Raw genomic sequence first — 21,419 nt, 5'->3', positions numbered from 1 at the left:
ATCTTTTACAACAAAAAAGTTATGTCTTTCTTTCGAAAAAGAAAATACGGACACAAATCTGAATTTTGAGCAAATATACCAAATTTCGACCTCATTTTACTCCAAAAGTAGCACATGAAGGTATATTTTTTATTACATATTTGATTTAATCAGGTAAAAAATAGCCTATATGCAAATTTTCATCAACTTGTAAATACAGGTTCAAAACTGTATCGTATGCCCTTAAGTCTTTGAACATATGAATTTGTTTCGATTAATTTATAGACTAGCAATTGTTAACATCAGAAGTTCTATGAAAGTGTTATCTGCTCTTTGGTTGAGTTGTTGTCTCTTTGACAGATTCCCCATTTCCATTCTCAATTTTATCACTGTTGCAGTTGTTTTTCTAATTTACCGTAAGTTTTTTTTACAGTTAAATCTATATAATTTAATTTTGAATGTAAAGCTTCTTCTGATTGGTTGACATTGTTATGTTTATCAGCTTATAGACATTATTTTTGTCCAACATTTTACAAATAACACGCTATGCGCGTTATTCAGTGTGCACTACATTTTGATGTTATTTCTTCACAGACAGAAAAAATATTACAGTCATTCCTTAAATGAAGAAAAATCTGTGATACAAAAATCACTGTGCAGTTGTCTCCCTCTGATATTCTAATATGAAATTATCTTTTCGTGTTTATCTTTCAAATGCATTAAAACAACTGCCATAGGAACCAAATATACATTCAATGGATAATGACTTTGAACACAATGAATTATGGGTAGTGTTTACCTCATCCTGAGGGTCTTTCTTCAGCAGCACTTGTAATCTCTTTAATACTAACATAACCACATCTTCTGCATTTTTCTGAAATATAATTTCATTGGTTATTGTTTCTTTGGCCTGTTTCTATAGTCTCATTTATATCTTTTAAATTTCTTTGGCCGTTTTTATATTCTCATCTATATCTTTTAAAAATCTTTGGCCCGTTTCTATATTCTCATTTATATCTTTTAAAATTGTTTAGCCCATTTCTATTTTCTCATTTATATCGTTTAAAACCAAGTAAAAATGTCATCAATTTGATATGACAATGAATAATAAAAAAAAATTGTGTCCAGCCAATACTTGAAACAAGATAAAATTGTTACATATTGTAAAGACATAATTTTATCTACCCATTAAAGTTTTATTCACCATGGATTTCTATAAAAGCTCTAACTGATGTTATCTATTAGACTTACCTTTCCAGGTTAGGTATACATCTAGCTACCAGTTTCCTGCCCTTTCTGATCAGAGCTCTAACTGATGTTATCTATTAGACTTACCTTTTCCAGGTTAGGTATACATCTAGCTACCAGTTTCCTGCCTTTTCTGACCATCACAAGATGTAGGAAGTCATCACTTATCACATATTTATACAGTGAGTAAAGCATATCATGTCTTTGTTCAAATAAGGGAGTTCTTTAAAAAAAAGAAAAAGAAGATTACAATAAACTTTCATCTAGATGTACTAAGATATGCAAATTCTAATCATTTTACATAGTTACTTAATTTCAAATGATTATTGGTTCTAGCATATACAGGGTTGGCAAAAACCCGGGTTTTATGAGTATTGCCCAGCCCAGTGGGAAATACTGGGAAAACCCGGGTTTTACTGGGTTTTACTGGGTAATACTGGGCAATACTGGGTAATATACGTTTCTGGCCTGAATTTCAAAGAGGATTCAGTAATCAAACACAAATGCAATACATTTAAGATATATGTAAACCTATTTTTATTTATAAATAAGTTTACTTTTTTGAGAGTCTTATGATACATACATGTACAAAAGTACAAGAGTATACATCTGAGAAAGAATTATTCTAACAACTCTGATAAAAAAATATGTTTTCAAATATATATTAAACTAGTATAAAGAATTTAAGAAAAATTACTTTGAAATAATTTATATATGTACAAATGTACAAAACTAATTAATAAGTAATTATTCAGATTAGAACACAGATATGATTATATAACAATAATCAGTCTTTTCATTCTTATAAGAGTTAATGACAAGACCCTGTAGGGTGTTTATTTAGCAATCATGGTTGTGTATACATGTATAGCAATTTACTTTACAATTCACTTAAACACTGCAATAAAGTGTTAAGATTATTGAAACAATGCTAGGAAATTAGTGAGGAATCCTAAATTGTGCAAATATTGTATTTTGCCTACATAAAATTTATGTGGAGAAGAGAATGAAATTGAATTTTTGATGACTCTCAATGGTTATCTGTATAAAATGTATATATTTAGCTACAATACTATGAAACTACAACAAGTCTTTACTATTTTGTGTTGAAATAAGCTTAAAAAATCATATTGCCCAGTATTACCCAGTATTCCCCGTTTCAGGTAGTATTGCCCAGCCCGGGAAAACCCGGGTTTTCCCGCCCAGTAAAACCCGGGCGGGTAATACTTTGCCAACCCTGAGCATATATTTAAGAACTTATTGAAAGGTTTTACACTAGTCATTGCTGTTTGGTGTGAGTAAAGACTCAGTGTTGAAGAACCTACTTTGATCTATAATGGTTTACTTTTACAAATTGTGACTTTGATGGAGAGTTGTATCATTGGTACTCATACTACATCTTCTTACATCTATTTATTATTTAGGCATGAACAGACTGATCCAAACTTTGGATACTTAAATGTGGTATCATTAAGAATCACTAATAAATGTTTAAAACAACTGAATGTATGAACAAGATATGATTTTGCTACATCTATCATGTCTATCTTATTCCAGTATCCTTTATCTGTGTGATTCTGCTCGTTGAAATGACTGTACTGGAAACAATAAACATATTTACACTTTTAGTATTTAGCTGAATTGCGCCTCCGAATGACCTTAGATCACCTCCGAATAACCTTTTGACGTCAAACAACAATCTCTATTTAATTATGACGTCAATTTTTTTGAATTGTTATGTCAAAGTTTACGGGAACCTGTGTGATTTAACGTAATGGCAGACAAAGGAGTAAGTTCGGTAAGGGCCATATTTGGCCCCAATTATAAAGTTCATAGTTACAAGACAATAAATGTTTTAAGTCTTAAAGACATGTGAGAAGGTTTAACTGAACTAGTTTTGTCAAAGTTTAATTCTAACACGTTGATTTTTACATTCTTAAAAGGTCAAGATAAGGAATTTGGTGAAATTTGACAAAATCAGCTGGATTTCAACCAAATTAAGGTCCAGGAAACATAGAGCGCAGGCGTCGACAAGCTTAATATTCAAAAAGACATGTGAAATGTCTTCACACACATTATTTTAAAAGATCTTTGTTGTCGACGTATGCGCTCTATGTTTCCTGTCCAGTAATCTATGGAAATTTACCTATTTTCATTGATTTTTCGAGAAAAATCGATATGAGTACAACTTGTGACGTCATAATGAAACGCAGAAACGTAAAACTTTCAACAAAATGGCTTATTTCCTATCTAGTCACTGTATTAGCTATAATTTATTATGATATTGGTCAATAAATCTGAATTTGAAATTTACGCTAAAAAAGGGGGCCATTTTAGGACCTTACCGAACATACTCCTTTGAATACAAGTGTAAAATGTGTATTTAATATGATGAATAAACATAAAATAGCGGACACATCCAGATTAATAGCAGTAGATATCTGATGAAGAGAGAAAATTATACTATAAATATCAGTAACTGGTTTAAGTTATCATGAAAACTTGCTTCAAAATATTATTATATATTTATCTAATAATAAGACATATTTGAGAATATTCATTTTTCCCCCAAGGGAAACAACTCTAATCTGTCATTTAATCACAATTTCAATATAACAGAATCTTTTTTGCAATTAAATAATAGTACAGAAAAGGTTGTTTCCAACAATTCTTTCATTTGACCTTGATTGACCCTTGAAATTATATAGAACTCATATCCATGCCTTAAATTTTTTTCAATGTAATTTCATCCCCCTACTTATTATTCTATGCATGAAATATATAGAAATAAATTTGGAAGGTGTATGAAAAACAGTTAAACACAGTCCACACTAAGGACTCTATTTGTAGACAATGAAAATCAAAGGACGATAACTGTATTCCTAGACCAAATGTCCAATAAACAACTAGTCCAAACCTTGTAGTAATTTATGTAGAAACTCACTAATTGAATCGCAATAATGAAATTTTTTTAAGTTTTGTTTCATAATAATGAAAGCTCTATATTTCTCGGATATGTATGCATATGATATGTTACCTAGCTTCATCTGGTAGAGCTAATATTTTCTTCTCGATATCATCAACCTCCAGCAATAAGTTATACCCCTAAAACAAACAGTTAGAGATTATATTGTAGTATAAAGACCAGGTTAGAGATTATATTCCAGGAAAAAGATGACTGGAATAAAAAAAATTCTAACAAGTGAAACTGTTGATGATAACCCCGCCGCAAGTGGATAATATTAATTGTGTAAAAATATGCAAGTGTTCGGTAAACAGGAAGTTGTCGAGTGATGAATCTGAAAAAGCATCACACGGTATAGCTGACTTATATTAACCGTTAAACCAAATTTCAGAAATCCTTGTATTGTAGTTCCTGAGAAAAATGTGACGAAAAATTTTCAACTTGGCTATCATGTGTAAAATCAAACAAGTGTTCGGTAAACAGGAAGTTGTTGAGTGATGAATCTGAAAACGCATCACATGGTATAGCTTACTTATATCAAGCCTGAAACCAAATTTCAGAAATCCTGGTAGTGTAGTTCCTGAGAAAAATGTGATGAAAATATTCATGGGAAGGACGGACTGACTGACAGACTGAGGGACTGATGGACTGACGGAAGGACAGACAGAGGTAAAACAGTATACCCCCCTTTTTTTCAAAGCGGGGATATAAAAACATATTATGTGACAATTATATGGTTATATGAATACAGGTTATATATACATCTAGAAAATAAAATATTAACTGGTTAAAAAAATGTCCCTAAAAAACCAAAAATGCTTTTCTCTAGAAATAGTTTATATCCTTAGAAACAGACTAAAATTGTATTAATTATTTTCCTAGAAACAAGACAATGTTACAGGTCAATACATAAAGAAACTTAATATTACGTTTACAGCACTCTCATTTACTAATACTGTGAATTCATTATTATTTGTTGGATAACAATTTCCATGAATTTCGTGGGAATAGGAGAAACACCAAATTAAATGAGCAACGAATGACAAGTATCCTGTAGGCTTTTATGCAGACTTCGTAAAAACCATGATATTAGACATCAACAAACATGACAGTTTTCCTTAAGGATGTACTTAGGTGAGGTTAGGTGAAAATTAATAAATCAAGAATTTAAAATTGATACTTTAAGCTGGTAGAGCATTTTTTAAGAATAAAAATAAGCTAAAAATATTGATAGGTCATGGACCTCCTTTTCGAAATATTTGAGATTAAAAATATGGTGGGAAAAGGTTGAATCAGACTTTTACCTTATGTTTGCATTGGTATTATTTGGGTCCCAAAACAAAAGAAAGAAAAATAAGAATCTTCTTAAATTTTGGTAAATGGCCTTTCATGAGCTATTTAGTCTTATATGAAAAAATAAATAGGTGTTATGGGGCAAAATATTTTATCTTGTTTTGTATGGAAAAACATCAGGGAGTCCGAAAATTTTACATGAATTCCAAAACCTCACCTAAGAACATCCTTAATCCACAAAAATTTGTGCCTACGAAAATAAACGAATCAACAGTATTCATATTTTTTGGATTGATAACAAAGGCATATAAAACTTTACCTTCTCAATTTCCATCAGTAACTGTCTAGCCTTTCTTAAATCTTTATTTGCACTCTGACCTTGACCCTCATCATGAATATCATGTGCATGCAAATCAATAATTTGTCGAGGATTGTGCACACTGGATGTGGTCAACCTACCTAGAGACCCTTCAAACTGAGCTAGAAAATAGAATATTATTATATAAATATCTTGATCATCAGTAATTGAACAACAATAAGTTACTTGAAAATGTGAAATACAACAAATAAAATAAGGTATGTATAACTTCAATTAAACACTTCTTTAATACAGAATTAATATTCTAATGCAAAATTGTTTTTTTTTTTAATTCTTCTAGTCACCCCCCCATTTTCTTTGAATTTAAAAGATTTTATATTGCAAACCCTAAATCAAGAAATGAAACACTTGAATTACTCAGAATACACAAAGTAAGTTATGTTCTTTAAAAAAATGATCATTTGAGTAACAATTTGAGTATATAAAACCTCCGCATGCAAGATTAATTAATCTTCAACACAGCGTAATAATGGATATAGATCTGATGGCCCATTCAAATTTAAACTCGGAGTTTTGTGATTATGCGAGGATTTGAAGGTTTTTTGAAAGGTCAGAAAATAGCCAGTGTAACCCGTCAAAAGACGGGTTCCGCACTGAGAAGGACGACTTCAAACCCGTCAAAAGACGGGATCCGCATAGGTTTCAGTTATTTGTGTCATTGGGCTGTTGTCATAATAATGTAACCCTATTAAATACATCATGTACATATATATACAATCTTAAATTTAAAAAAAAAAATATATGGAATCAGACATTTTTCATGGAAAATTCTCAATTAAATTATAAGCTGATAGCATATGGGCACATTATACACAGCAGTATGTCTAAGAGTAAATAAATGATTGACTGATAAGAACTTTCTAATCATCTGTACATGTATTTACCAGGTTTATAGGCCCTCGTCTCTAGCTTAGCCATGGCAGGTATTACTAGTTCTGCTAGATTTTTACCATCTATTTCCCCATTCTCTATCTGTTTCTGTCTTTCCAGTGCCTTCTTCTTTATAGCAAATGTCTATAATCAAAACAGTTTGCCATTACAATCTTGCTTATTAAATCACATTATCTTACACTGAGACATAAAATATTTGAACTTTCTTTTTCAGCTTGAGAGATTGAACCTTACAAATTACCTTCAATTTGTCAAATTTACTGAATACTGTATTCTGCCTAATATATATTATCAAAAACAATTTATAATTTTTCATTCCAAAACAAATATTGCATGCCATATGTAAGTTGTAAAGTCTAAAGATGACTTTTGGTTGATATTACGGTAGCCCTAAATTAATTAATCTCAAATTGATTAAAAATTGACATTTAAACTTCCTGCATGAATAATAAAATTGAGCATGGAACTGGGAATAGACTTGACCTAAATACATATATTGATGCTAAATGCAAAACACCTTCATTCTTAATAAGTTACTAACTGTGTAATAATAATCATCTATATAAGGATTATCTGTCTGTAACTGTAACAGCTGTATCTTAATAATCCAGTCTTTTTCTTTCTGCGTCATCAGGCCTGCATAATCGTCCAATCTACGATGTTCAATATCAGCATTGTACTCGTAGTATCGTCTGTTGTTATATGGTCTGTTCTGTCTATAGTCTCTATCTCTATAATTCTCTCTATCTCTGTAATTCTCTCTATGTTCTTGTTCTCTATAATTTCTGGATACAAAAGTCAAAAAAAAGTTACAAAATTAGTTTTTAATTTTTTCACGGCTGAACTTTAATATTTTCAGTATGATTTCTGTTACTATACTGTTAATTCAGAAATTATTGCATGCATTTATTATTGGGATTTTTCAAGAATGCACAAAAATGTAAGTTTTATTATTGCAATTTAAAAAAAAATCTGCAAACAGGTCTATTTTCCAGTTATAGGAATGCGAGTTTTTATTGGGATATTATTCAGACGCCTTATTCGCATTAATAAAAACCTAAATTTACAGTGATAAATTTGGAGCATGTAACAACGGTGGACAACCATTGATTCTATTTGAATGACAAAAATCGTGTTTCTTGAGAATTATTTTTTTTCTTATTTATTTATGCTTCTTCAATATAGTAAGAAAATGAAAAAAATCTCTAATAAATGAAACTTAGCACATACTCAATGAGTCCATTTTTGAATATTAAAAACCATAGATTCTTCAAACCTCTCAAAAAATTAAACAGTTTCAAATCCTGTAATGATTATATGCAAGTTTTGTTCAAAAGTTTGATAAAAAGCAATAATATGGATTAAAGGATGTGATCTTAAAAAAACCAAGATATTTAAATTGATTAAAACATATCAATTTAATTCAGTTAACTTCCTTTCATAACGGTTGCATGTAAGTTTTTCTCATTTCTTTTTAGTTATGTTAGTGATACACAAGTTGTAAATACACAATTATGGCGTAGAACTGAATACTAGAAAACATGTCAAAAGTAAAATTTTACCAATAGATATATATCAGGTTGCACTTTAAATAAAATAAAATCTAAAATCTATAGATATATTGATAAACTTACGGATGATTTTGCTTGTCTCCCCAGTTTTGATATGTCCCTCTTCCTCTCCCTCGAGTATGTCGGGGGTCTGTGTTTCCATTATGATGATGCTGATGCGGTATCCTAGGTGCAATAAAGTCAAACAATGTCACAGGTTTCACCATTGAACTAAATTGGCAAAATTGAAAGCAAAATCGAAAGTTGAATAATTTTAGTCAAATGTTTTCAACACCTTCACCTTTGAACCATCAGCCAAAACATGCAAGCAGCCTAAATGTTGTTCTGCTGATTACATGTCTATATCCATACTTGTGTTAGATTCTTTGCACTTTTTTCCCTTCAATCTTCATATTATGAGAATTAACAATCTTTTTTGAAGCTCAAAAACCCTATTACAACCTATTACTGTCAAATAAGACAACTTTGTGTTCCAAAATATTTTTTATAAAGAATGAATTTTCCTTATAACGTAATGAAGACCTTGTTTGGGAACATAACATGTTGTGCCTTAGGCTTATTACACCTGAATACACAACAATCATAATACATATGATGAATATGCATGTTCTTATGTAATTATATTATGTTTACAGTTAGTGCAAGAAATTTAACAACTTCAAAGAATTTTACAGAAAACTAGATGATTGATGTCCTTAAACAATTCAAGGGCAATAAAAAGTGAATATACATTTAACAAGACAGCTTAGAACACCTCAGCATTATTTGAAAAATGTAAACTTCTTTAAATGAGAGATTGCTGTTAATTATTAATAAAGCTGTGAAGGGTATATATATATCTCCCACCTTCATGTGCCCCTCCCACCCCCAACCATCACCATAGTGCAAAAAAAAGTCTATCTAATATATCCATATTCATTTATCATTTCATTGAAAAAATAGCCTTCCACCTATTATTGTTGTGAAGAAACCTTTTCACCTTTTTCCTTCTTTTAAAAAAAATTACCTGTTTGGCTGTGGAGTACTAAAGCCTGCAGGACTGTGTCCTAGACCAGGGTGAATAGGAAATCTAGCTGTTGGACTAGGGTGGTGATTAGCAGGACTATGATATGAATTATTTCTGTTGGTGTATGGGCTCTGTTGGTGTGGGGCTGGACTATTATAAGGACTATGATTTGGTGGTACTGATCCTCTTCCCATCTGCCTCGGAATTCCAATGGGTGCAGTTGGTGCTCCTCTGTTAGCTGTTTAAACAAATAACTTAAATATAATTCTAACAGAAAAATGCAATGCATATGTTCTTTCTGATCTTTTTTGCACTATAAAGAAGTATTCAATTAAGATGAACATAAATAAATAAATGTGCACTACACAAAAACTACTAAATAAAATTCTTATTTTTGTTTACTCCCTGAAAATTAAAGATATGCAGTCTTCAATGTAGTAAAAATATTATGGAAAATATATGTGATTGTATATCTAACTGACTGATCTTAAAGAGATCTATAAGAGCGAATGTGTTTTAGGACTATCAATGGATATATAACATGTATAACTAAATAAGTCTGTACAGCATGAAGATTCTACAACATCTCCCTATTGATTATGATATCTACTTAAGATAGTTCAATTTTTAATCTATAAAAAAGTTTACACAGCATTTTATTATTTCAACATTTAACTTATGAAATATATGTTAATACAATCACATGAATATATGTGTAACTCATGCACAAGCTAATAAATCCTATATAGTGGATTTAATTAATATCATTTAAAACTTGTAATAAGAAATTAGTGTCTGAATAGATGTTTTCTGTGCACTGTTAACAGACACACACAGTGATCTTCAACTTATGCTTAGAAAACCTTATTGGGTGACAATTATAATGATATACCTATTTTTCCTAGTCATTTATCAATCAGACAAATGTACTTTAATTACCCTTTCATGATTAATTATCTTTTATCTATGATGGTTTGGGATACATATTCAATACTTTCCTTGAGAATAGCAAATTTAATTCTTAATTCTGAAAATAATTCAAAGTACATAATCACAATTTTTATTTTTGTATACCAGTAAAGCTGCACCATTAATAAACATCTGCTCAATGAGCGCATGATACACCTGTTGCATTTTCAAACAAGAATGTGTCCCAAGTACAGGGATGATCCATTCGCACTATCATTTACTATGTTCAGTGGACCGTGAAAATGGGATAAAACCTCTAATTTGGCATAAAAATTAGAAAGATTATATCATAGGGAACAATCATTTTCTATGTTCAGTGGACCGTGAAAATGGGATAAAATCTCCAATTTGGCATAAAAATAGAAAGATCATATCATACAATGTCATAGGGAACATGTTTACTAAGTTTCAAGTTGATTGGACTTCAACTTCATCAAAAACTACCTTGACCAAAAACTTTAACCTGAAGCGGGACAGACTGAGGAATGGACGCGCAGACCAGAAAACATAATCATGATAATGCCCATAAATGGGGCATGAAAATAAAGTACAATGACTTCTCAATGTCATATATAAGAAATTTATGAAAATCAAAAGAGAGCTGACATCAATAGTTATCAACAATTCACCAATGTTTCATGAGAACTGCTGAAAGCATTTTTGAGTTATTATCAGAAAACTGGAAAATCCCCCTTTTTAAGAATAAAACTCGACAACTTAGAAATGTACAAGCTAAATTTTATAAAAGTAGAAAGGGAGCTCATGTCAATAGATATTAACAATTCACCAAAATTTCTAGCACGTTGGTAAAAGCATTCTTGAGTAATTGTCCAAAAACTGGAAAATCCCCCTTTTTTTTAATGAATAAAACTCCATAACTCAGAAATGTAAAATTTAAAATTTATAAAAAACAAAAGGGAACTTATGTCAATAGATTTTAACAATTTACCTAAGTTTTATGCAAATTAATAAAAGTGTTTTTGAGGTAATGTCTGACATATTGACAACAGACGGACAGACAGACACAGTATACCATAATATGTCCCTTAAACGGGCATATAAAAACTAGATTTTAAGGGACCTTAAAAAAATAAGAAATGTTCCAAAGTTATTTTTATATTGTACTACTAGATCCTTCATATTGGTGCTTTTTTCTGATTTACTTAGTTGACTCATCGGCAACCATACCACATCTCTTTATTGTGATATTGACCTACCCAACATTTCCAACAACTGACCCCTGGCATAGGGTGAGATCAATCGTGCCTGAGACAAAGGTGATTGCATGATGAGAGGGGACACTGAATAAGTGGGAGGTGAAGGCGTGGTTCTACGCCCTGGTGTTAAACCCATCATTCCTGTTAGAAAGTAGAATACACACATTGACAGATTACATAAGTTATGACAGTGGTGGAATTCTGGATCTTACATTCACATCGATTTACTGCATTTTTTTTGAAATTATTGTGCAAAAAAATAGATCACCGTTAACATGGTTAGGAAAATTTTCACAAAGATCCTTCAACTTTCTTGACTAAACACAATGAAACAACCAAAGTTTCATTACTTGAAAAGTTGTAACTCTTTGTAGAGTTTTTTATTTACGACTATTCTTATTTCAAGACTTCTGGGACACTGAACAGTGGTCCATGACTTAAATAAGTTACATTTACAATTGAATAGATGAACAAGCAACATAGCATATCACAATGCTGATTTTTCAAGTGTTGTGTCTAGTAAGAAACTTAAGGACCTTTCTTTTTCTTAATAATTAATTCTTAGTATCATTTGTATTCAAATTTTTCACAACAAAATGTAAACAGTTATAAAATAGCTGATTTGTTTAAAGCAGTTTAAATCTGAAGGCAAGATCTAGTACACATATACAAGAGTTCTGAATATTAATATTCTAGCTAACATAAAGAAAATACAAACAAAACCATTTGTCTAGCTATTCATATGTACATGTATTCAGTTATCGTCATGTTATTTTCCGTGTGAAATATTTGGATCTTTTTAGATTTATTAAGAGCATAAATTACACTGTAAATATGAAATATTTCAGTATGTTACTGTGATAAAGATATACAAGTAAATGGTAGTGTAGAAGCATTCCATTACCATATAATCTTTGGCTTTATCTCTTAATTCTTCTGTGCTTCAATTTGAACTTATTTCAAGGAAAACACCTAAATAGTCCTTTTATTTAGTTGTAATTTACATGCTCTGTATCCTCTTAATAATCCAACATAGAAACAAATATTTTAAAATCTCTTTTTTTCAATCAACTTGCCAGATCAATTTGATTTTAAATTAATTATTCAAATCATTTTTTTCCATGTGAAACAAAATGTTTTAAATGACTTAAACGTAGACTTATAGGATTTGGATAGTGTTTACAAAAATAGAAAAAAAAAAAGGAAAATTGGGAATTCTTAAATATAACATGTATTAAGAATAAAGAACTAGATATCATTGAGATGGGAGCCATCTCTGTGGGCCCCGCTGTGAATAATGTGCATTAAAAAATTGTATCTTTATCATAGGACATGGGTTTGTCAACTGAAATCAAAGTTTTTGACCTTGACCTTTGACCTAGGAAGTTGTAAATAAATTATGACACACCCTTTGGTGTTGGTTTATATACATGTCAAGTATAAACTTTGAAATGATAACGGTTCTCAAGATATAGAGCGGACACGATCTTTACCATAGGACATGGGGTTGTCAACTGAAACCAAAGTTTTTGACCTTTAACTTTGCCCTAGGCAGTCGTTCATAAATTATGACACACCCTCTGGTGTTGGTTCATATACATGTCAAGTATAAACTTTGAAATCATAACCGTTCTCAAGATATAGAGCGGACACGATCCTCACCACAGGACACAGGGTTGTCAACTGAAACCAAAGTTTTTTGACCTTGACCGTTGACCTAGGAAGTTGTACATACATCATGACACGCCCTCTGGTGGTGGTTAATAAACATGTAAAGTATTAAGTATGAAATCATAATGGTTCTCTAGATTCGTACAGACGGACTGATCACTATAGGGCGACCCGCCTAAAGGCGGGGCCCTAATAATTAGCACAAATAAGTAACAAATTCTGCTTAAATGTCATAACAACCTCATGGTGTTGAATAGGATGGTGAATAAATCATTACAGTGCTTGGCAAACAAGTAAAAAATATCAAGATTTAAAAAAATATTTCTAGTGCTATAATATAACATGGCAAAAGTGTCATATGTATAACATGTATAATTAATTGCTCCATTTTTTTTGAAGAAAAAAGGTTTAATAACAAACAAAAAGTTACAAAATAAAGTATAAACCGTCAGCTTGGTGCCTAGGTAAATTTTATACTTTTGCATTCAAAAGGATAGATTACTGTAAATTCAGAACTTATTGTTATGTGTTGGATTAATTCTTTGTAAATTTATATAGAAATATTCTTCAGATTTTCCACAAATCATTTCAAGATTTATATGCAGGATTGAAGATATTGCTTAAAATGTATATTGCAACTATGTTCAATTTTCAGTTTGGTCATCATCCTGAGAGACAGTAAAGTAACACTGATATTTATAGATTAATCATGGATCTTCAAATTTATTTTTTTTCAGGATTCAATCTCAAGAGATTTAACAGAGGAACATCTTAAAGTCTGAAAGACTATTATAGCTATTGGTAATTTGATTAACGATATTCTCTAGTCAATGTCGTAGGTTCACTATGTATTTCTATATCAATTTGACCTGGAAAAGACATAAACCTCTAACAGTGTAAAATGGAAATTATAATACAGAACTTCCGATGGAAAAATTTAAGAAAATAGGGATATATATACATTTTGTAAATCATTAAATTATCAGGCACTACTTATAAACTGAATATACATGTACATGTAGTAGGTGAGTATATATGGGATATGTATAGTATATATATATTTTATATGCATGCATCATGTGGAAGAAATATTTTCTAGGAATACATTTTTTTATGTTGTGTTCTTTAGACATGCTTCAATTTCATATATCCTAAAAAATTCATATAATGTATCCAAAGAAATAAATTATTCCACAGTATTAAACCCAATTGAAACCAAGATGCTAGTGCAATGATAAAAACCTAGTGGAGACTGTCTGCTGTTTCCCATCATCACAGGTGACATGTTATTCTGACGAGGTGGAGTTATACCCATCACATCGGCCAGGGGCGAGCTACGTCCCTCCATTACTCTAGTTATCATTGCACCCCTTCCAGGGGGTGTCATCCCCATCATATCTGTTATCGGTGAATAATGTCCTTCTGTCATTCTCTGAGGAACCATTGTAGGAGGAGTTGACATCGGCATACCAGATAACGGAGATTTACGACCGTTCATCACGTTCAATGGAGATTGTGGATACTGGTTGTATACTTGTGGTGGTCTCTGAACATGCTGAAGATAAAAATATTATATTCAAAAGTTACACTATTACTATGTTAACAAAAAAAAGAACTTAGTCAAGAATCCTTAAGGTATGACTTTCTTCCAAACTTGAACCAGTCTCATGAACTATTTAAATTAAAAGACACAATCAAATTACTGAAAAAAATTTGAATATTCAGATACTTGTGGTGGTCTCTGAAGATAAACATCTCATATTCACAAGTATTACATGTATTACCAAACCTATATTACATATATTAGCACAATTCTACATTTGTATGATTGGTTATCAACACATGCAATAAAAAGAGAACATTTTAACTTTCTTTCAGGTATAAGTTTCTTCCAAATATGAACCAGTGTTAATAAAGTTTTATAGACAGACACAATCAATGGAAAAAAGTTGTATATATGCAGACAGGTTTAGAAACATGTTGAATTAAAAATTAAATAAATATATATTAATCTTATATCAAGGGATTAAGTTTGTAAGTACTGAAATAACCTTTGGTTTTCTTTTTTTTTTTTTTTTTTTTTTTTAAATTGATACTTGTTTATTCCAAATATTTCCTGTTTACAATTTCCTCAGTTGCCCAGGATGCAAACTGTGGATTCCCGTTTACATTTAAGCAAACTGTCCGGGAAGCAGGAGGTTGAAAAATGTGCACTATATTATCCGAAAAAAAATAGTATACATGTAATAATACTTATATTCTTTTATATGACAATGAGTGAAAAAGGAATATCTTTATAGAATGTACTACTAGTGGTAAATAATATAACATTATATAAACATAAACGAGTGCACCTATAAACCAGATTCACATAACATTTTAACATAATCGAGTGCATCTTTAAACCATGGATTACCGTAATCAATATAAATTAAAGAGATATAAAAAAAAAACAGACAACATGACTGCTATCTCCTGCAAGGTATGTACTTATAGTATGAAATTAATTAATGTGTTTATTTTCTCTTTGTCTAATGTATTAATTGATAAGTAACAGGGTACAGATTTCAGATGTGTTACCATGTATGATTTCCAAAGATTTAAAATATATGTAGAGGACATTTTTATCCCATCATATTTAATTTTGTTTCTTATTTTCCACAAGGACCATTTTGTCAAAATAAAAAATAGATTTACAAGTAAATTTTGGTTCGAGTGACCACTGCTATCTCCCAAAAGCATAAACTGTTTTAAATTATCATCATCTAATTGAATATTCCATAATGTAAAAATATCTTTGATTTTACTAATGATTAATTTTGTTGTATTACAATCGAAAAATAAATGTTGCAGACTTTCAGTATTATTTACAGTTTGGCAAATATGACATTTTCCGTTTGACAATTGCATTTTTTTAAGTCTACTTTCCGTATATATGATATTGTGAATGCATTTCCATTGAAATTCTTTCATTTTATTGGTGATTTTAACTTTTTTCAAATTGCCCCATACTATTTTCCAATTAATTTCGTGGCCATAAAATTCTTGCCATTTAAGTTGACATTTTGGATATATATTCTTATTAATCATGTCTCGAATATATTTTAGTTTTAATTCTTTTGGTTTGATTGTTTTCCCAAATCTGTCTAATATAACCATTTCATTAGAAAGTTTCAATTCTATGTTTGGTTTCTTATTAATTTCATTATCAATTTCTAACATTTGTAAGAAGTCAATTGGTATTGCACTTTTAATTCTTGAAAATTCCGATATGCAGTTTCTTTTATCTACAAGTTTTTCAAATATAGAACAACAACTGTTAAATTTGTTGGTTTCTACATTCCATATGTCTTTGATATATTTCATGTTACTATTTAGAAAGGAAGAAAAAAACAATGGCTTATTTTGAAATGAAATTTTTGAATTACCAAATAGTCTCATATTAAGTACCTCGTTCTTAGTTTTGGGATTATCTCCAATTTTTAGAAAATTAGACCATGTAAAAATCATTTTCTGATAAAATAAAGGAATATTTTTAATATTTAGTCCTTTAATATTTGAACATTTACATAAAAAATACTGATCATTATACTTGTTGTCAAAGTGTCGAAGCCAATACTTGCCAATCGCATTCCAGCTTTCTAATGGTTCATGGAGAATGCGATAAAGAGACTTTATTTGTTTACTTCTAATGAATAAGTCTATACTAATCATGCCCATTCCGCCCTTTGTTATATCAAGACAACAAACCTGTCTTTCTATTTGGTTAACTTTCCCATCCCATATAAAATTCCAAATATTATTGTTTATTTCTTTTGAATATTTTTCAAGAATTCCCCGCATTTCAATTTCATAACTACACATGGGCAATATGAAATTTTTTACAATTAAGGTTTTACCACTAAATGAAAGTTTCCTGCTTTTCCAAACGTGGACACAGTTTTTAATCTTTTCTATTATACTTTGCCATATAGCATCATTATCAATTTCATATCCGTGATTTACTCCGAGGGTTTTTACACTACCTGTAATCCATTTAATTTTATTAAATTTTAGTTTTTTCCTTTTAAGAGATCCTATAAGTAAACCTTTGGTTTTATCAAAATTAATTTTAGATCCCGAAGCTTTTTCGTATAGCGTTAGGACATCAAAAGATTTTTCTACTGATTTCTCATTTTTGTTAAAAAGCTGAGTGTCATCAGCAAACATGCATAATTTAGTTTCTATACTTTTTCCCCCCTCACCAGGTATTTGAATTCCTTCAATTTCCTTGTTACCTCGTATTGCACATGCCATTGGTTCTGCTTGCAAAATATATATAAGGGGTGCTATTGGACAGCCCTGTCTGGCCGAACGTGTTATCGAAAAATATTTTGAAACATGTCCATTTGTTTTTATACAAGTAATAGCATCATAGAGTAACATTTTAATCCATTGTCTAAATTTCCCCCCAAAATTAAACTTTTCTAATACAAAATCCACCCATTCCCATTCAACCCTATCAAAAGCTTTTTGTTGATCAAGAAATATTATTATTCCATCTTCATCTTCGTTGTCAATATAGTCTATTATATCTTGAATTAATCTGTTAGCATCACTAATGTTTCTTCCTTTTACAAACCCTTTTTGATCTGAATGTATTATTTTCGGTAAGACTTTTTTCAGTCTCATTGCAAGAAGTTTTGCTATGATTTTATAATCGGTGTTAAGTAATGTAAGAGGTCTCCAATTTTTAATATTTTCCCTTTCACCACCCTTATGTAATAACGTAAGAACCCCTTTATGTTGTGATTTACTTAAGACATTTTTATCAAATATTTCTTGAAGGAGTGTGAAAAAATCATTTTTTAATATATCCCAATACAGTATGTAAAATTCAGATATAATGCCATCCTCACCTGGTGATTTGTTAGTCTTGAGATCTTTGAGCACTTTTTCTAATTCTTCCATATTTATATTACTATCAAGCATCTCCTTATCGTCCGAACTTACCTTATTTTCAATAAATTGGCAAAGCTTTTCACCGCTATTTTTGTCCCACCCTTCAGCCGTAAAAAGTGTGGAATAGAAATTTACTTGTTCTTTTAATATCGAATCAATATCATATTTATATTCACCCGTTTTTGTTTTTATACGATTCCATAACTTGTTTTGGCCATTTTTCTTTTCTAAACTAAAAAAATATTTCGTTGATTTTTCACCTTCTTCTGACCATTTAATTTTTGCCCTAATTTTCGCAGATTCTGTCAAATTTGTATAAATATCCTTAATTTCGCTTTCAATTTCGGTTATTCTAGAATTGGTGATACTTGTTTTTTCCTCTACTAATTTTAATGCTTCGAGTTGTTTTTCAAGTTTTTTAATGTGATTGTTATTATATACTCGATTTAGTGTTTTACTTACATCAATTGTTAGAAATTTTATTTTACTTTTGGTAATATCCCACCATTCTTGTATATCATTATATTTGTCTTTACTATTTTTCCATCCTTCCCAAAAGATTTTAAAAGCATTTGAAAACTGCTCAGATTTAATTGTATTTAAGTTCATAATCCACATACCCGGCCCTCTTTCTATATCATCTAACTTAATTTTTGATGTAACTATTTCGTGATCACTAAATGGGAAATGAGATATACGAGTGTTAAATATTTTACTATTCAACGATTTGCTGCAGAAAATAAAATCTATACGAGACTTAGAGTTTCCTCTCTGAAACGTATAACGTTTTGTATCTGGAAATCGAGATCTCCATATATCATCTAATTCATATCTCAATAAAAGATTTTTTAATTCAATTGTACCGACGTCATTATTTTGATGTGATGGCATTCTGTCTATTTTTTTGTCTAAAGTACAATTAAAGTCTCCCAATAATACGGTGTAGTGTTCAACGCTATCATCGTCATACACTTTATTTAAGTTGCGCAAATTTTCGTAAAAAGTCTTTCTATCGGAACCGTTGTTCGGTGTATATACATTAATAATATGATATACAGCATTATCTTTTTTTATGTCACACATTTGACATCTTCCGTTTTCATCGTGATTTATAAAAGTTACATTTTCGGAAAAATTCTTTTGCAATAGGAATCCCACTCCCCTTGAATCAGAAGTTCCGCAATTCCAAACTGATTCCCCTCCCCCAAATTTTTTCCAGTCATTACCCCAGTTATCAATATCAGATTTTGAACAATGTGTTTCTTGAAGACAAATAATATCGAACTTTTTTAAAACTAACCAATTAAAAATCATATCTCGTTTTTTATTGTTTCGTAAACCATTTACGTTTATAGAAGCAATTGACAAAGACATATTAAGATCGAATAGTTTTTTGTTTCTTTCTTTCGTCATTTAAATGTTTCACTTGAATGCTTTGAACCTGATTATATCTATTTGGAACAATAAACTTAACGGATCGTTTATGTGTATACCTTTGTGTAAACAAATCAGGTAAAACTTTAATCATAAAGCGTCGTTTAAAAACCGTATAAGGTGTAATAAACAGATACTCATTCATGTTCTCATCATATAACAATACTAAGCGTCGTTTAAAAACCGTAAAAGGTATAATAAACAGATACTTATTCATCTTCTCAATATTTAACAATACAGTTTGGTATAGCTTAGCAATGTTTGCACTTTTTGCAATATATACATATAGGCATATAAACGAATTATTTTTAAATAACATATACATACGAAAAATATGTTTAAAAAAGTGGACATAATATTTACAGTGATACATTTTTGTTTTTTGTTTGTTTGTTTTTGTTTGTTTTGTTTTTTTTAAATATTTGTTTTTTAACATTAAAATCAGATTAAGTAGTCTGAGTGTTTATTCACATGGGTTTAATCATGATCTATTCCTGTCTCTTTTCTTGATACTTTGGATGTCCGGTCTGCAGATGTTGGAGTAGTTTTGTCACTTCTGTTGCGTTTTCGATCAATCGGAGTGTTTGATACGACGACGTTTGTGTTTGGGCTATTTAGAAACTCACACAGTTTACTGTTAATTCTTTGTGCGCCCTCTGTGCTGACGTGTACCCCACTACTGTCATTTTTATCAAACAACGTTCTGATTACAGCTCCGTGTTTATAAAATTGATCATTTATATCAACAAATGCTACAAATTGTTCTCGAACACAAAGTTTTTTCATGAAACTATTTACGTTTTTGGTTGTTTCATTTATTTTCTGAAACTGAGCGCCGTTGCCTTTTCGCGGTATGATATTGCAAAGGCCTATCTGTGCCTCTGGAAAGCTAGACTTTACACGATTGACAGCGCTTGTTACAAGAAGGTTTATTTGATCAGAGTCACTTTTATTTCTACTTATGTCGTTTGTGCCTAGACAGATAACAACCTTTTCAATATCTTTGTTTTCAGTTTTTTGAAAAGCTAGATCAATGTTTTGTTCAATTTTGTCAAAGGATCCTCCAGATATTGAAGCGTTCACTACCGAATCGTCGATATGACCCAGCCTAATGCAATTAGATGCTCCAAGGAGAACAGACACCGTCTCTCGTTCACAATTTGTGTTGTCTGATGCGATGGATTCCTTGTCGTCTTCGTCAGTGTGAATGTTTTTTGTATTGTCTTGTCTACCCTCTAATATTTCAGGACCATAACTGCCCAATTCCTTTTTTTCTGTTTCCTGTTTGTACTGTTCACAGTCTCGTCTGGCGTGACCATTGGCGTTACAGTAAGAGCAGTAGGCTTCACTTGTACAGGCGCTAGCTACGTGACCTATACCACAACAATTGTAACATCTCTTTTGATTCATGAGACTTGGTTTGTCCTTACATCTGTATGAAGGATGACCTGTGATATGACAATAAATACATGGAGTGCGATTGTTATCAGCAAAAAGTCTTACTTCAAAACGACCAAAAGATGTTCTATTCGGAAGCACTGTATCACATTCCAAAATATCAATATACCGAGACCCATTTTCGATGTTTGTGCCTTTGATAACGCCTCGTTTTAAAGAGCCTGGAACCACCTTACCAAATCTAAGCATCTGAGCAACAATATATAAGTTGTCTAGTTCATAAGGTGCGTCTTTTATCGTTACATGAGTAATTAAACTCTCTACTTCGTAAAATTTAACCGATCTGTCTCTTAGTGCGATGCCTTGAGCCGCTAGCCTGTCTTTACTTTCAGGGTTTTTTAGGGTTACTATGCAGTCTTTTTCAGTGATTTGAATTGATAATACATCCTCAATATCA

The 21,419-nt window shown here is 30.8% G+C and overlaps 1 protein-coding gene across 5 annotated transcripts in view; it reads right to left on the bottom strand.

Annotated features, from left to right (window-relative positions):
• Nucleotides 1-21,419, bottom strand: part of LOC143047875 (uncharacterized) — a 37,672-nt gene that overhangs the window by 4,928 nt on the left and 11,325 nt on the right. The window contains exons 8-17 of one of the 5 annotated variants that reach the window (XM_076221193.1): nucleotides 14,432-14,744; nucleotides 11,519-11,659; nucleotides 9,333-9,570; nucleotides 8,390-8,536; nucleotides 7,297-7,540; nucleotides 6,749-6,878; nucleotides 5,805-5,965; nucleotides 4,265-4,332; nucleotides 1,315-1,450; nucleotides 779-853 (exon numbers count right to left, since the gene is read on the bottom strand). In XM_076221193.1, the coding sequence (XP_076077308.1) occupies nucleotides 779-853; nucleotides 1,315-1,450; nucleotides 4,265-4,332; nucleotides 5,805-5,965; nucleotides 6,749-6,878; nucleotides 7,297-7,540; nucleotides 8,390-8,536; nucleotides 9,333-9,570; nucleotides 11,519-11,659; nucleotides 14,432-14,744 (1,653 nt within the window). The remainder of the gene's footprint in view (nucleotides 1-778; nucleotides 854-1,314; nucleotides 1,451-4,264; nucleotides 4,333-5,804; nucleotides 5,966-6,748; nucleotides 6,879-7,296; nucleotides 7,541-8,389; nucleotides 8,537-9,332; nucleotides 9,571-11,518; nucleotides 11,660-14,431; nucleotides 14,745-21,419) is intronic. The other 4 variants (XM_076221195.1, XM_076221194.1, XM_076221196.1 and 1 more) reach the window with 4 other exon arrangements.

This window comes from Mytilus galloprovincialis, chromosome 10, assembly GCF_965363235.1.
Source record: "Mytilus galloprovincialis chromosome 10, xbMytGall1.hap1.1, whole genome shotgun sequence".
Taxonomy (NCBI): domain Eukaryota; kingdom Metazoa; phylum Mollusca; class Bivalvia; order Mytilida; family Mytilidae; genus Mytilus; species Mytilus galloprovincialis.
This window is presented reverse-complemented; position numbering and strand designations above follow the sequence as displayed.